The sequence below is a fragment of the Pseudorasbora parva genome, chromosome 24 (assembly GCF_024679245.1).
Source record: "Pseudorasbora parva isolate DD20220531a chromosome 24, ASM2467924v1, whole genome shotgun sequence".
Classification (NCBI taxonomy): Eukaryota; Metazoa; Chordata; class Actinopteri; order Cypriniformes; family Gobionidae; genus Pseudorasbora; species Pseudorasbora parva.
The window spans coordinates 30865524-30884101 of NC_090195.1; the positions used below are offsets into that span (position 1 = coordinate 30865524).

Consider the following 18578-nt stretch of genomic DNA (forward strand, 5'->3'; position numbering starts at 1 on the left):
TAAATGTGAAAACCATAAGCACTGAATATTAAACATAACTTGTTTTAGATTGTCTGTTGAATGTTTTTGTTTTACAATATAATGACGTTTTAACAGTACATCAAAATGTTCAAATAATGTTTTTTTACATTTCTTTCTTGGTCCTCTCTTTTTTTATATGTATTCCCTGGAAATATGTTGTACACTGAACATTCAAACAGCAGTACTATAGTTTGTGTTCAGGACTCATGCAGAAAAATATTTAAATAAAATAATAATTACCATTATTTTAAATGATGGTCTCCCGTTAAGGTTTTTTTTTTTTTCTTAGTGAACCTTTAGGTGTCAGCCTTTTAACAGGTTAATGATTGAGAGAGGTGTATTTGAAGCTGCTGTCACCTCAAATCACAGCTAAAAATATCTTGAACATCATGTGCAACAGTTGAATTATAAGCGATACAAAAGAAGGCATTCTGGAGGTCAGGATTGGGCGGCCCTTGGCGTCCTGGCATTATAAAAAGAGATCTGAGTGTGGAGCATATTCATACAGGCAAAATGAAGGTCCTTTTGCTTTTGGGATTGGTGGCTGTCGCTCTCTGTGAGCCAACCAGATTTGTGGGGTAAATTCTTGAAATTTTCCTCTGTTGAACCAAAAACAATTACACTATGGGAAGCTAATATTCATTATGATTATATATACTTCTCTCCACACTTTTTTAGAGATAAAGTCCTCCGCCTGACACCTTCAAATGATGAACAAGTGACAATCATCAAGGAACTGGGCCAAAACGTCAAGGTAAAATGTACATTCTTATTTGTGATAGAAAATATTACCTAATTTAGATGACAGAATAATTACAGAACATTATAATGTTATATACAGAATATAATACGTATATACAATATATATATATATATATATATATATATATATATATATATATATATATATATATATATATATATATATATATATATATATATATATATATATATACAGAACATTGTAACATACTACATAATAGTACCTATTTGTCCTCAAATCTTATAGCAAACAATTAATAAGTGGGACCAACCTTGGCCACCAGATGGCATTCTCAGCAAGCATGAAATGTAATGCTTAAAAAGTGAATGTCTGTTTATCTGTTGATTTATTGTTACAGTATCTTCCAATACAGTACATCTCTCAATTTAAATGGAAATACCAGGATACAATATATCAGGATACAAGTAATGGCATCAATATTTCCATTGATGAAGGTCATTTAACAACTCAAAATAAATCCACTTGTCAAACATTAGATAGAAAATCATACAGAGGGAAAGGGGGCAAAATCACATGAATTTTTAGTAACACTTTATTTCGATAGTCCACTACTAACTTTGCATCTACATGTCAACTAAATTGCATTATTAGTAGACTGTCTGTTTAATATCTTTTTAATAAAACACTTTATTTTGATGCTCCTTAGCAGACATTCTGCTGACTATAACTGCAACTACGTCAACGTATTGTACTAACCCAAACCCTAACCTATAATACTCTAATTGCAAAGTTATAATTAGTAATATTATCTAAAGTGGACCATCAAAATAAAGTGCAACCAGATTTTTTTTTTAAAAGGCACAAATATATTTTATTCATCTTGCGTTTGAGGCTTTCTGGAATTTTGAGCTCTACAGACTGTATAAAATCTATCTATTTTGCAACCTGTCCTCCAAAAAAATACGACTCTATGTCTTTCAAGCACCTTATTACGACCTATATTTACATTTCAAAGTCATGCGCCCTCTAGCTGGCATACAAATAATGACAGTGTCGTGTTACGTCTGACGTCATGAAATGACATATGACTGTCGTTACCAATCAAAATGCGTATTCATTTTAATGCAATGTGTGGACTTTTTACCACCATTTGTCATATTTCCATTTAGCAAAAATACTGTTTTTAAATTTACAACTACACCTACCCCATCCCTAAACCTACCCAGTGATTTATAGTGCATTCACACTTTTTGAGCACATGATGTGTTCCCTGGGATTGAACTCACGATCATATGATCACATGGTGTTGTTGTATAGTGCAATGCTTTACCAAATGAGCTATGCAAAACCTGAAATGTTAAGCAGATAAAAGGGAAACATGCTTTAAAATGAAAGCGTCCTGCTGTCAATAGGAGCACAACTTTAGAAAGCACTCTTGCGCGTCGTATTTAATTAATTAAAATATTGTCGGTAGGGCGCACCTTTAGTAAACGCTCCCATGGGTCGTATTTCAAGGAAGTGACAAACGACCTATATAGGCGTATTGGTTGGAGGACATGTTGCAACTTTTAATTTTTTTTTACAATTTAAGGCAGCAATAGCAAACAGTATTCCAATTGACTTGAATTCATCCCCAATACAATTTAAACCAAAATATCTGCCCACTAAATGTCATATTAAACACAGTATTACTGAGAAATGTAGGTCACACTTTAATTTGCAGTCATGTTCCGCACTGTACTTATTACAGCAGTTACAATAACTGAGTTATAAGTAGGTACTAACCCTGATCTACCCCTAAACCTAAACATAACCCAAGTAGTTATCTTTTATTACGTACTATCTTAGGTAAGTACACTGTAAGTACCATAACATAAAGTGCAACCGACATGTTTAATACAATGTGCTTTTTGAGTCGTTACTTGAAAACATTTTAAATTGTATTTGTTTTAAACATTTACTCTAGTAGTTGGAATTAGTCAATGCACATGGTTGCACATCCACAATCCAGGCTATTCTCACGAAAATGCGTATAAATAGTACGAGTGTGCAATGTCGTGGAATACATACGGCAAAACTCATTTTGGCGTGTCTATGGCACGCTGTTTTTCGCGTGAATATGATACGCAGTTTATGGCGTATTGTTTTGGCGTATATATTCCACGACATTGCACACTCATACTATTTATACGCATTTATGTGTGATCGGGTTGCACAATCTGAGTAAGTGTACGTTGTGCGCCCTCTGCAGGTGGATTTCTGGAAGCCTGACAGTGCTGACCTCGTGACCATTGGCATGAAGGTTGACATTCATGTTCCTGCAGCCCAGCTTGACATGGTCTTCACTATTTTACAGCAGAGTGGCATGGAAGCTAAGTAAGGATTTACAAACATGTCATATGCCTTACTACTTTGAAATGAACACATGCTCATGCCTGCCACTTATATTATGGTTCAGAATGAGTAGCTTCACACAGTATACAATGGCATGGTCCTCCAAAGTACCATACTTCATAGAAAGCCATGTTAGATATCCCCTCCCAAAATAAGGTATTTTTAAGGATACTCTTCGGATTTATAAGCTGGTGTAAAGCTTTAAAACAGGTCATTATTTTTGCAGGGTCATGTTTGAAAATCTTCAGGAGGCTGTGGAGGATCAGATGGACAACAAGAGGGTGACAAAAGCCCATGACTACACAAAGTACAACAGCTGGGCGACGGTATGACTGCCAGTGCACTATTAATACCCCTTCAACCCCCACGTTCCCTTTCAATTCCAGGTGTAATTTGTTTTTTACTCACCTTCAGATTAATGACTGGGCAATCTCCATCAGCTCTGCCAATCCTATCCTGATCAGCAGGCAGGTGATCGGGAACACTTATGAGGGACGCCCCATGCACCTTCTTACGGTAAGTCCTGGTAGACCCTTCACTGTAAAAAAAATTATAAGTTACCTGGTTGCCTTAAAATTTTGAGTTAATTGAAATAAAAAAATTGAGTTAATACAATGAACATTTTTTAGAAGCGACCACCTTTATTCAAAAATTATTAAAAGATTTTGTAAGTATATTGGGTAATTGTGTGAGTGTTTTATTTGTAAAGACAATTTGTGCTATTTTCATGATTTATCAATTTTTTTATCTGGTTCAGATACAATAATATTTTTAATTTCTATTTATTAAACCAAATTCCTTCATTCTATCCGCTCAAATTTTTAATTTCAATAAACTCAAAATTTTAAAGCAAACAGGTTACTTACCTTTTTAAGTTAAACCAACAATATGTTTTACAGTTTTGTGAAAAAGTAGTACACTTAACATACTTTAAAAAAAGAGTAATTATTACAGAAATAAGATACTTTAAAATAATACACAAGTGTGAATTGAATGTAATGTTTTCAGACACTTAATAGGGTAACACTTTATTTTACAGTGTCCTTGTTACAAGTAAAATTGTGCATAATTACATGAAAATAACCCTAAACTCACCCTTTAGTAAGTAAACGTAGTTAATAATAACACGGAGTGTAACACTTAATTGCATGTTAATTGCAAAAATGTGAATGTATTATAAATATATCAAAGTCCCAGTGAACCGGAGGTAGCGAGTGCGTTTTCTTCAGTGCTGTGACGCATTTCCAAGTGAAACGAATATTGAACAGAGGGCAGTGTTTTACCTCAGCGCTCCTCCTCTCCATCTCTCGCTCATAGCAGACTAACGGCTGGAGGCGAGTGGTTACGCATTTAAAACCGCAAGCCGTCAAACTGACATCATCTGAGAAGTAACGCTGTTTCCAATACGGAAGTAACTTTTCCGATTTTGATTAAGGATTACTTGCACGGATTAACTGTTCACCCTAAGACCTGTTATGTGTGCTAACAAAGTAAATAAGATCGATTTTGATTTCATGAGAACTTTAAATCTAATTGCACTTCAGTAGGATTTAGATCTGTATTTTCATCCTGTCTTTGAAATATAGTTAAAGTGTACTGCTGAATGTATACTGACCAGCATTTATGGTAAATTAAAAAATATAATTTAATTTAAATGTGTACTTACGCATTTGTAACTATAAAGTTCCAATAGTACATAGCTTAAACGGTAATTCACCCAAAAATGAAATTTATGTCACTAATGTCATTCCACACCCGTAAGACCTCCGTTCATCTTCAGAACACAGTTTAAGATATTTTATATTTAGTCCGAGAATGTATCCAAGTGTATGAACACTTTACTGTCCATGTCCAGAAAGCTAATAAAAACATCAAAGTAGTCCATATGTAACATCAGTGGGTTAGTTAGACTCTTTTGAAGTGTCGACAATACATTTTGGCCCAAAAATAACAAAAACTTTATCGACTTTATCCAGCATTGTCTTCTCTTCCGCGTTTGTTTTCAATCCTCAAATAAAGATTACAATGGTTATGAATCAGCTTATTGGTTCATGATTCGGATCGCGTGTCAAATTGCTGAAATCACATGACAATCCGAATCATTAATCGATACGCTGATTATCATAACCGTTTGAATCTTTATTTGAAGACTGAAAACAAACATTGAAGAGAAGACAATGCTGAATAAAGTCGTAGTTTTTGTTAATTTTGGACCAACATGTATTTTCGATGCTTCAAGAGATTCTAATTAACTAACAGATGTCAGATATGAAATACTTTGATGATGTTTTTATTCCCTTTCTGGACATGGACAGTAAAGTGTGCATACACTTGCATATGCTCTCGGACTAAATATAAAATATCTTAAACTGTGTGTGAAGATGAACGTAGGTCTTACGGGTGTGGAACGACATTAGGGTCATTAATGACATACATTACATTTTTGGGTGAACTAACCCTTTAACTTTAAATGAAATATCAGATAACACACTACAGTTTCAATTATTATCAAGTTTCTTAAACATGAAAAGTACACATTCAGCACAATTAAGGTAATTATGGTTGGTTTTAACAATAAAAACACACTTTTTCTTTTCCAGATTGGAAAGAAGACAGGTTCTGCTAAGCCAGCGGTCTTCATGGACTGTGGCTTTCACGCCAGAGAATGGATCACTCATGCTTTCTGTCAGTGGTTTGTAAATGAGGTACAGGATAAACAATTTCTTTATTAATACATGTCTTTCTTTCAAGAGATCTATACATCTAAACTTAATTTTACTCATGGTCAGGCTGTGTCCACTTATGGAAAAGATCCTGAGATGACCAACCTTCTGGATAGAATGGACTTCTTTGTTCTGCCTGTCTTCAACATCGATGGCTATGAATACACCTGGACCAATGTAGGTTTCTAACATTTGTGTTACCAAAATACATTATTCATATGCTCTGGCACTACAGTTCATGAAGGATATTTAACCTCCTTAACTCCAAAGATCCTGATCCCAGATGAAGTCTGGAATGACATAATCAAAAATATACTTTAAATTTGAAATGTCTGTGAAGGACCTCATATGTGGTACCATTTGATAGCTCAGAATGTCTACTTTCTGGAGATATGCATCACTTTGGCACAAAGTAACTTGTTTACACTAAATTACTCTGGGACCATTTCCACCTGGATTTGGCCTACCAAAAAGCTTCCAATACCCACATACAGTGGTCTAAATGCACAATTTTGGTGTCATTTTACAGGAAACCATTTGAAGGAACCTTAAACACTGCTAAAAGGGACAACCATTTAAGTATATTGTCTGAGCTTTTCACTTTGGGTAGGCCAGATTTAGGTCGAAATCTCCATTTTTGTTTATTTATTTTTTCACCATTGGTGGTGGTTGAGGAGATTCCTCCTTCAATATGTAAAGTACTTTGAGTGTCTAGAAAAGCGCTATATAAATGTAATGAATTATTATTATTATCTAAATTCTTACCCTTAAAATGTACTTTGAGTTTTTCTTTAGCGAGCGATAGCATTACTTCTTTCTTCTTTCTATATTTCCTACTTTCAGTACCAATACCAATATGGTGACGCTTCACTGCCATCATTTGATCATCATGATAGTCTCTGAGTTTTATGTAAATTACACTAATACTAGTGAGTTTAATCAGCCCTCTACACAATAATTCATCTCCTTACTGTCCAACACAAAACGATGCAACTTGGTCATTATGCTCAGGATTTTCTCCGTCTTTGAAACTTTCCACCCCGTGTTTGCTGTTCTGATGTTTACGCTCGTTTTTTTTTTTGTCTTTCTGCTTTCAGACCTTCTTCATCCGTTTAGGTACTGATTTAAAGCAGACTTAACATTTTTCTTTTTCCAACACTAATCAGGCCACGATGACCATGTGAACCGTTATGCCGTGTTGTATATATTAAACAGTAAAAATGCCCATCCCCACGCCCCAAACCAGTCGACTGTAGATTCCAGTTTCGGTTTTCAATCCGATTAAGTCTTTACATGTCCTCTCAATTGGATCACAGAAGGAATTAACCATAATCCAAATTACATTTTAATCAGATCTGGCTAATTCATCTGATTCGATTCGATGGATGTGATTACACTTTTATTCTGATTACAATCATATTATTAGGGTGTATGTAAATGCAGCTTGTGTCTCCATTTGTCATTTGTGTTGTGTAATAAGGAGCCAATTTTCAGTCTTTGCGTTACCAAACATATAGATGTGGGATTCTCTCAATGTTTAATTCAAAATGCATTACATAAGGATGGTGACCCGCGTCATACATAATTTAAAAACTCTTTCCTCGCCAGTGTTTAAAAAAGTTGCCAGCCAACGTCAATATTTTCTATAATTTTCACAAATTTCATTGCCATCAAAATCTGAACATGAAATATATCAAGTGAAAGTAAAGGCCCTCTGCTTAAAAACAATATCTTCAATGATTCATGCTTTTTTTTTTTTTATCAACACTTGAATATGGGTTGAATAAATGTGCGTGTGCGTGTGCGTGCGTGTGTTCACATAGAAAGTGCCAAAACCTTTACCAGGTTTCATACACTGAAAAAGAAAATCTGGTCTCCAATTGAATTACTGTGAATTACATTGCATCAATTCACAGAATTTAAATTTGACCAACTGAAAAATTTAGATGTGATGAGTCACTAGAAAATTTTCAATTGGAGACGATTTCTTTTTTTTTTTTTTTACAGTATACTATTCTGATGAAGTAAAACGTTTTAAAAACAAACGTCAACAAAGAGTGCTATAGAGTTAAGAAAAAATATATTTTTTAGATCTACTGAATGGACCTTTAAAAGCTTGTAGATAAATATGATTGATCCATAATTGAATTGGTTATATTAAACATTTTCTGAAATGTGGGGAGAAGTATAAAGAATCAGTGTGTGTGCCCAAACACAGACTGTGCCTCATTTTAAGAGATAATGTGATTTTTTTTTTTTACACACACAAAGAAATATAATGTATATATCAATCAATCGATCAATCGTTCAATCAATCAATCAATCAATCAATCAATCAATCAATCAACTTTATTTATATAGCGCTTTTACAATCACGATTGTGTCAAAGCAGCTTCACAGTGTCAAACAGCACAATATTGCAACAAAATTAGATTTGGCTGTACAGTCGTACTGGAGAAAACAGTGATGTTATCAGCTTATTTTAATTTATCATATAGCGACAATGTTGGCATATCGAGACGGATCTCACAAAAATGCGTATAAATAGTACGAGTGTGCAATCTCGTGGAATGTATCCGGCAAAATGAGTTTTGGCGTGCGTATGGTATGCGGTTTTTCGCGTGCATATGATACGCACTTTATGGCGTATTATACGTATGAACCCCCCACCCCGCCACCCTAATCCTACCCAAGAGCGTATCATTTGCACGCGAAAAACCGCGCACCATACGCACGCCAAAACTAATTTTGGCGTACACATTCCACGAGATTGCAAACTCGCACTATTTATACGCATGACCATGAGATCGTGTTGGCAGATCATTATTATAGTTTATAGAATTAAATAAAACCTAATTCATAAATTTTATTTGTATAATTAGTTGAATAACTTTAATCATAATTTTAGTGTCCCCAACTGAGCAAGCCAAGCCAAAGGCGACAGTGGCAAGGAGCCAAAACTCCATCGGGGCATGATGGAGAAAAATAAACCTTGGGAGAAACTAGACTCAGTCGGGGTGCCAGTTCTCCTCTGGCCTATTAACACACCGTGTATGATTATTATTCTGGCAACCTTACAGGTCAGAAATCATATTAGATCGGAATATTCAAAATTTCAGGGTATCACGGAAGAGACGGGTTTATTTAGGATGAGGCGTCGATTACACAAGAGTCTGAATACATGAAAGATCGGAGTTATTGCGCCGGAGATGGGTTTTTTGAGCATGACGTGCCAGTGAGGCAAATTCGGAGGAGACACCAATTGACACGGCATATATATGGTGAAGAGGGAAAAATAATGATCTGAAAATTCTTGTTTTGACCATATAGAATAGGATGTGGAGAAAGACTCGATCCAAGAACAGCGGCACCACCTGTATCGGTACTGACCCCAACAGAAACTTTGATGCTGGATGGTGCAGTGAGTACATGATTCCTATTAAAGCGATTGTGATTAACTAACACTAAGCTCTTGTCTGATCAGAACCCTTCTTTTTCCAGTGATATTCCTCTGACCTTTTCATTTTTGTAATGTCTCTCAGCCATCTCTCTTTCTACAGTCTTTCTTCAAATCTCTCTCTTGCTCACTCTCTCCTCTGCTGCCCGATGCAGATATGTTGAATGGGTTTATTATAATCAAGACGCATGTGTTCGCACTACACATTGTTAGCTACTCGGTTGCTTACTCTCATGACACATAGCAACACAGCTAAAAGTATTCTTAATATGTTTGACCAATTATTGAAAGTAGCCTATATTTACCTTTCTGCTGAGACATGCTGTCACAAGCACCCCCAAGAGTGAATGTGGATCGTGCTTTCTCCGTCCCCCTCATTCTGTTAAGCCCGCCCACCCACTCTATACACGATGTGATTGGCCCGACCAGAGTTTGGCTTTTACAGCTCAGACAAGTATTGAGAGTTGCTAGACGACACTCGCAGGAGATTAGATTTGCTGCCGCGAGGGTGCGTCTAGATTTCTAGGCTACCTACCGCCATATTAATTTTCAATCAATTCCCCTATTTCCACTTGCCAGACCCAGACAGAAAAAAGTAATCAATCTGAAAGGGTTATCCAATCAGCGCCAAGCACCGCCCACTGGCTGTTGATTGAAATTTGTGAAATGTTCTCTATTATTCTGAAAAAAATCTTTGGGAAAATGGTGCTTTGGAAATGTATGATTCGTCAAATAGGCGTCATTCGTAAATGCAGCATATTATTAAGAAAAACAGCTTTTTGAAAAAGCACTTTTAATAATTAAAAATAGATTTTTAAACAACAAAAGTGTGTGTGGAAGAGTTAATTGTGAAATACATTAAACAATAAATGTTGCGTTTTGTGTTTTCATGTAATTTTAATAAATAAATAGATACATTTATTTATTTAATTATTTAATTAATACGTAATTATTAAATTAATTATTTATTTAATTATTTCAGAATAAACTGGTACATTTAAATTTTTGTTTTATAGCATTCTTTATTTATTTAATTATTTCATTTTGAGTAATTTGGTCCTCTATAATCTATTAGCGGTGGCTTTGGGAGTGGCCTCATGGGACAGCAAAGCATGCTGGGAATTGTTGTCTTTCATCCCCATGAGACAAAAATAAATAATTATATACCATCTGAATCTAACCATGTCATGTCAACAAATGGAAAAAAAACAGCCAGATATTTATTATCCTGTTAATTATGGTGCCTTTGCACTGCTGTCCGTGATCGCGTCAAGGATCAGAAAAATGTCCACATGCATCTTGAAAAGCGGATGTTTTGGAAAGTGCTGGGTTAAGTATTTCTGCCATCTAGTGGTTTGATCAAATCAAAGGAGCCTTTTGCCCCATTGTACCCTAATTCACCCGCCACTGTCAATTATTCCTAAAACAATGTATGCCATTAACTTTCCAGCCACTGGAGCATCCAGCAACCCTTGCAGTGACACCTACTGTGGAAGCAGCCCAGAATCTGAGATTGAGTCCAAGAATTTGGCCAACTTCATCCGCACCAACAAGTCTATCATCAAGGCCTACCTGACTGTCCACTCATATTCCCAGCTGCTCCTCTTCCCCTATTCCTACAAATATGGCCTTGCTGCTGACCACTCAGAGCTGGTACCTGTTCATAAACACATACACACATGCATTGTAGCACACTACAAAAATGTCCATTGCATTTTCATATAACAGAGTGTTAACTCTATATTGGCATGTGCCTTGTGAGATGAGCCTTAACATGTAACATTTCTTTTTTGTAAGCTGAGTGTCTCTCAGGGAGCTATTGCAGCTTTGCGCACCCTGTACGGAACCAAATACACTAGCGGCCCTGGTGCTACGACCATCTGTGAGTATTAAGAGTGACGTAAGATGCCTGCTTCCATCTAGGCATCTATCTAACACAAATGTTATGAATGTACATTGGTCTAGGCATATTCTAACTTGAGTGGAATGTCACAATTCAGTTGATTCCAGATCTTAGCATTTTGCTAAAATAACAATGCTAAGATAGGATTTTTCCTGTTGGGTTTTGGATCATTGCAGAAAATAAGCTGTGAACAACACATATAAAAATGTTTTCATCATGATAATTTTCACAAATAAACTTACTTTAATGAATTTTACGCAAGTAGCAAAAAAAAAAAGTTAAATATGGCTATACATTAACTAGGCCTACATCACTCATGATTTGACATGAACATCACCATCACTAAGCTTCCGACAACTTTTTCAGTATTTATTTATTTAAATACATTTTTTATTAACCACAGACTTTATTTCACTTTTAACCAAAACATTGACTTTAGGACAATGGAATCAGAAGTGCTAAAAATGCCAACGTGGGTGAATATGATTTCCTCAAGTGCTAAATGAGCCTTGATCAACATCTTTTTGATCCTGGAACAACATTCCATAAACAAATCAGATTTGAGCGAAAAGTTTACAGTTTATGTCAAGTTTAGGCTTACGATCAGGATTAGGTGCTTAGGTGCTTTGCATATTAATGTGTTCTTGGTGCAACATGTAATGAAAAAAAGAAGTGTAATAATAGGAGTAATAATTGGCAACATTTTCATAATGATATGTAATATTTCATAGGAATATTGATATGTAATTTTTTTCCCTATTCACTTGTTGTGTCTCCAAAATGCTTGATAAACATGTTTTAAGTCCTGGCAGGCATATTACAGGATCAAAAATCAGTGTTATTCACCATCATTTCCTTTTGATTTTAGGGATAACTTATGGGTAGGGTTAGGTTTAGGGGTAGATATATGGTTAGGATGATCAACAAAACATATTGATCCACAAACAAGTTTTACTAGGCAAAATCACGGTGACCTGATAACGTATTAGTGTTTTTGCCCTATAAAAATGTCATCCTTCTATAGTCTAAAGCAAGGTATGAGCATAATAAATACTAAGCACATAAACACTTTATTTTGATGACTATAAGACTGTTGATGAGTATTATGTTGACTATAACGTTGCACCTACATTTCATCTAACTCTCAATAGAGTATTAGTATACTAGTTAATATCTGCAAAATCTTTTATTGTGTTGCTACTCCAACAGAAAAAACACTGACTTTAAGTACCTTTGCATCTATGTCAACTCACCTAACCCTATCAATCTACTAATACTCTACAAACACTTTGTTGAGAGTTATAGTCAACAAAATGGGCCTTATCATACACCAGGTGCCTGACAGAGTTATCATTTTTACGTCCTGCAACACATTGCTTAAATAGAAAATGCATTTGCTCCCATCTTTTCACACCAGGTGTGTTCAGGCGCATTGTTGGTGCGTTGCTATTTTGAGGAACTGAAAACGAATCTGCCATTAACCAAGACAAACCTGGTCTAAAGTCAATAGCGCAATATTTGCTTTTGTTATTTAAAGGTCCCGTTCTTCACGTGTTTTCAAAGCTTTGATTGTGTTTACAGTGTGCAATATAACATGAGTTCATGTTTCGCGTGTAAAAAAAGCACAGTATTTTTCACACAATTTACTTATCTGTACACCGCTGTTTCCTCTGTCCTAAAAACGGCCTGATGATTTCCTTGTTCTATGAAGTCCCTCCTTCAGAAATACGTAATGAGTTCTGATTGGGCCAGCGCTCCCCGTGTTGTGATTGGACAGCAGCTTAGCACACTTTGCCCGGAAAGGTCCCGCCTCTTACCATAACGGGGAGATGCAAGCGCTGAATGCGAGCTCTTCTCCATGTGGGAGAGCAACAAGACCACGCCCCCTATTTTCCATGTTCTTTTGGGCGGAGGGTTAGTCAACAAACGATTCTAGTGACGTCATTTCATCCCTGCACTTCCTGCTGTAGTCCAAACGTCATTACATCCCTGCACTTCCTGCTGTAGTCCAAACGTCATTACATCCCTGCACTTCCTGCTGTAGTCCAAACGTCATTACATCCCTGCACTTCCTGCTGTAGTCCAAACGTCATTACATCCCTGCACTTCCTGCTGTAGTCCAAACCGGCCGTTCGCTGTAGGCTTTGAAAGGGAACTTCTGTTAAATAAAATATCTCGCTTGGCATTGAACTTTAAGCTTTATAATTTTACAGGTATTATTTATGCTCTGACAGCAACATTACACACTAACTAAAGTTTGAAAGATGGAATCGCAAAGAACGGGACCTTTAAAGAACACTTTAATAATGTGCGTCTATAACACTCACACTGCTTATTACACACAGGCACATGCAGCAGCACACAAACATTTTTAAATATTACAAATAAAAGGATTAGTCTCTAGACAAGTGTTTAATTTTTACACTCACAAAATCCACCATGTATAGCGAATCCGCCATGGTGCAAGCACAACTGGCTTTTAAAGGGAATGGGAGATGAGACTCTGATTGGCTTATTACATGTTACACCCCAAAACACACCCATGTGACTCATTAAGAGACCAGCTAGAACCTGTTTAGAACATGAGCTGGTCACGGTGAGTATAAACATAAACTATAAGTAATATTAATTTGATTATATTAATATTTAGCAAGCTATATTCTTTATTAAACTTATATGTTCTATTAATACTATATTGTATAGTAAATGTACATGTAGTTATTAAGTACAATGTAACCACGTCACCTTAACATAAACAGTAAAATATAAAGTATATTACATATAAGTATGTTTTAAACTGTTCTCATTATGTGGTGTAGCTCAATCTGCGTGTGCTATATATGTACACACAAAGTGTTGCCACGTGTTACTTTGAAAAAGTAATCTGATTACTGATTACTCCTTTAAAAAGTAATTTAGGTACTATACAGATTACTTGATTTTAAAAGTAACTAGATTACAAGTTACTTTATTAGTTAGATTCAGTAGTTGCCGACAACACCCCTGCTGCGTCAACATAGAAATGACAACCGTTTTTGCCAACACTCACTTTATTGGAAGTGCATTTCAAATAGTAACGTCAACAATGAATCTCCTCACGTTTTAAGATTTTAAAAATATTTTCCTGAAAAAATCCTCTCCCCGAGACACAAGAAGAAAGCAAATATATATATATATATATATATATATATATATATATATATATATATATATATATATATATATATATATATATATATATATATATATTTTTTTTTTTTTTTTTTTACTAAAATAGTAACTCACAGTGACTTGGATAAGTTAATTCATCTGATTACTGGTTTGGAAATAGTAACGCGTTAGATTACTTGTTACTGGAAAAAAGTAGTCAGATTAGAGTAACGCGTTACTGAGTAACTAAGTTACTGGCATCACTGCGTTTGATCAGGAAAACACAGAACAGGAGCCATTTTGCAGGTAGTGAGCAGATTTTGAACGATTTGTGCTCTGTTCCCTGACCATGACCTTTCTCATTGCAGACCCTGCTGCTGGTGGCTCTGATGACTGGGCCTATGACCTGGGTGTGAAGTACTCATACACATTCGAGTTGCGCGACGAAGGTCGTTATGGTTTCCTGCTGCCCGAATCCCAGATCAAGCCCACTTGTGAGGAGACCATCCTGGCTGTCAAATACATTGCTGGCCATGTGCTCAACAACCTGTACTGAGAGAGAACTTTCTGATAGAAGGCCTTATGAATACACAAGGCTTCGTGTCTATTACAATGGATGCATTCTGTGACATCAATTCAATACAAATCTCAAAATATCTTTGATCAGTAAAGCAATAAATCATAAAATTCTGTGTGTTTAATGATATCTGATACAGAGTGCAATATGATAGAGATATTCCTTAGATAGAAGCAATTAAAGGGATAGTTCACCCAAAAATGAAAATGTTGTGTTTATTTGCTTACCCTCAGGGCATCGAAGATGTAGGTGTGTTTGTTTCATCAATAGAACACAAATTAAGATTTTTAACTCCAACCGTTGCTGTGTACCAGTTGTATAATGCATGTCAATGGGGTGTAATTAAATGAGAGCAAAAAAAAAAAAAAAACATGCACAAACAACTTCATATTAAACCCTGCAGCTTGTGACGACACATTGATGTCTTAAGACACGAAACGATTGGTTTGCATGAGAAACCGCAGTATTTATATACGTTTTGGAAATAAATAAAAAGTAATATAAAAACCATGCCATATCTTCCGCTGGGCGAGGTCAAAGTACACAATATGGTGTAGAGACACGCGAGACATCACTTCTGCTGCTTACATGCTATATACACTGTGTTTTGACCTCACCCAGCGGAAGAGATGGCAAAGAGATTCTCATGCAAACCAATCGTTCCGTGTCTTAAGATATCAATGTGTCGTCACAAGCTGGTTTAATATGAAGTAGTTTGTGCATGTTTTTTTTTTACTCTCATAGAATAACACCTTATTGACATGCATTATATGACAGGCACAGTGCAACGGTTGGAGTTCAAAATCTTCATTTGTGTTCTACTGAAGAAACAAACACACCTACATCTTGGATGCCCTGGGGGTAAGCAGATAAACATCAAATTTTCATTTTTGGTGAACTATCCCTTTAACAGATATGCTTACCATCCAAAATACACTGTCCCAAAGAGTATTTGGACACTTTGGGCCCTATTTTAACGATCTGAAACGCAAGTGTCAAAGCGCGGAGTGCAAGTAACTTTGTGGGCGGGTCTCGGCGCTGTTGCTATTTTCCCGGCGGGATAAATGGCTCTTGCGCTCGGTGCAAATCTAAAATGGGTTGGTCTGAAGTAGCTTCATTATTCATAGGTGTGGTTTGGGCGTAACGTGAATAAACCAATCAGAGCGGCATCCAACATTCCCTTTAAAAGCAGGTGCGCAAGTTCCATTATGGATTGCTATTATTATGGCGGATTTACCATGGCGCACGCCAGGAGCGGTTCACAGCCGACATGACTGATGTTCTTGTAAGAGCAGCCCTTACGAAACAAAAATATATTGCAGTATATTGGAAAATGTCATGCAATACATTAGGAAATATATTAACATATATGGGAATTAATATTTATATCTTTCAATATATTGCAATATATTGAAAGCGGCAATCATTTGTATATTTTGCAATATATTACATGAATATATAATATATTTTATAATACCATCAATATATTATTCCATATATTTACAATATATTAAAATATTTTTCAACTAATACATTGGTAAATATATTTTCCTTTCGTAAGGGAGTGAAAGACAGAGAAGTTGTGTTGTATGGGGATGGGAGAAACCCACCCAAAATAGCGTCGGTTAAACAGTTTTTTATTTTTACAATCGATTTTTTTTCTGGTTCTTGACGGACAAACCAATTTGTCAGATGTCATTATATATATTATATATATATATATATATATATATATATATATATATATATATATATATATATATTAGGGCCGGGACTCGATTAAAAAAAATAATCTAATTAATTAGAGGCTTTGTAATTAATTAATCGAAATTAATCGCATTTTAATCGCATATAAATATTTGACCTGAGAACATTGAGAAGTAATTTTTCACATGGATTTTTAGCATACCATTGAATAATGACTGAATACATAAGCTTAATCAACGAAATATTGTTTATTTAGTTCAGTCCAGCAGACCAGCGCAATGTTTGCCATTAAGTTTAGCAAAAGCATATTTGTGATATTTGAGGCTCGATGTGCTGCGGTGATACGCAGATTCCTTGTTGTACAGCTTGCACACAACCCTGCTCTTGACGACGCTTCCATCCTTTCGTTTTTTAAAACAAAATTTCCCATCCACGGGGCCAAGCAAAGCAGTCTCATCAGCTTCTTCGTTCACGTTCACTCATGCCCTGCGTCTCAATCAGCTCCTTAGTTCCCTAGTCAGGGCACTGATCAAGACATAAGTCAATGGGCTGACTCCCTGATCAGTGCCCTGACTACTGAACTAGGGAGCTGATTGAGACGCACCCATGTTGTTGTCGTGACTCCGGAGCGCTAGTTGGTGTTCCAGTATAATCGCTCCGTCGAAACTGATTTATTGAAAAACGTTCCGCGGTGCAAAAAGAAATGCGGTTAAATTTTTTATTTTTTTTGCGTAATTAATTAACGCGTTAAAGTCACGTAATTAATTAATCTTAATTAACGCGTTAAAGTCCCGGCCCTAATATATATATGTCTTGCCACTATATATTGGGCAAACAGGTCTGATCCTTAATTACTACAATAAGCCTAAATAATTTGTAAGCTAGATTTATGCCTATTTTTTCACATCTTCGTGGCACACCACAATGTGTTAATATTTTTTTTTAGAGTAACAATTTATGATTTGCAAAAATAACTGTTGCATCTGTGTAGATTTCATGAGCAAAGTGTATGCGCGTTGTGCACGCTATACATTATGGTCAAGCATGCGCCCTTAAAATAGCATAATGAACTACGCGCAACGCGCCGCTGACTTTAGATTAGGTTTTTTCTGGTCAGTGGCGCAACTGTTTAATGGAACAGCAAAATAGCACCAGGGATTGTTTGCGCCGGAACACGCCTCCTTTTATGCGCTGAACCGCCCAGGGAGCGCAAGTTCATTCACTAGTTTAGCGACGTGCTTCTGTGGAGGGAAAAGCACGCTTTGCGCGGGTGCAAAATAGGAATGACACATGCGTCGGTGTACAAAGTCAATTGCGCTGGATGCAAGATAGGGCCCTTTATCACACTTGTCTTAAAGTGACTGCATTATATGAACTACAAATATAAAAAGTGGCATCTGCAAACAAATGATGCTTAAGATTTTCTCATCAATAAATTTACTTTTCCGAGCCATTTTGGCAGGTTCTTTAAAAGTTGATGTTTTATTTATTTTTAGTGGATGTATGAAATCAGTTCCCCTAAAAAAAATGTTTCTTACTGTATGAACATGATCCACACATAGCTAAACTAATTATGACACCGATTTCACACAGTTGAGCTGATTTATTTGAACTTGGTTAATTGTACTGATGAATACAATTCCTAATTTTTTAAGAAAATGGAAAGACCTGTTTGAGTTTAAATGCAGGTTTTAGTTAGCCTAGAAATCTAGACACACCCTAGCAGCAGCAAATCTTATCTAAAATCTAATATAATCTGATCTAATCTAATCTAATCAGCAAATCTGATCAGCAAATCTAATCTAAATCTGAGTGTCCTCTAGCAACACTCAATACCTAGCCTAGAAATCTAGACGCACCCTAGCGGCAGCAAATTTAATCTGCCCGCAAGTGTCCTCACGGAACTCTCAATACCCTTCTGA

General features: G+C 35.9%; 1 protein-coding gene across 1 annotated transcript; it reads left to right on the plus strand.

Annotated features, from left to right (window-relative positions):
- The first annotated feature begins 462 nt into the window (after positions 1–462).
- cpb1 (carboxypeptidase B1 (tissue)) lies at positions 463–15076 on the plus strand. Its single transcript, XM_067435403.1, has 11 exons — positions 463–599; positions 700–775; positions 2997–3121; positions 3366–3465; positions 3554–3655; positions 5740–5844; positions 5929–6039; positions 9193–9283; positions 10770–10972; positions 11117–11201; positions 14741–15076. Exons 1-11 carry the CDS (start codon positions 535–537, stop codon positions 14926–14928), a joined length of 1251 nt encoding a protein of 416 aa, XP_067291504.1. The 5' UTR covers positions 463–534; the 3' UTR covers positions 14929–15076.
- Positions 15077–18578: the final 3502 nt, after the last annotated feature.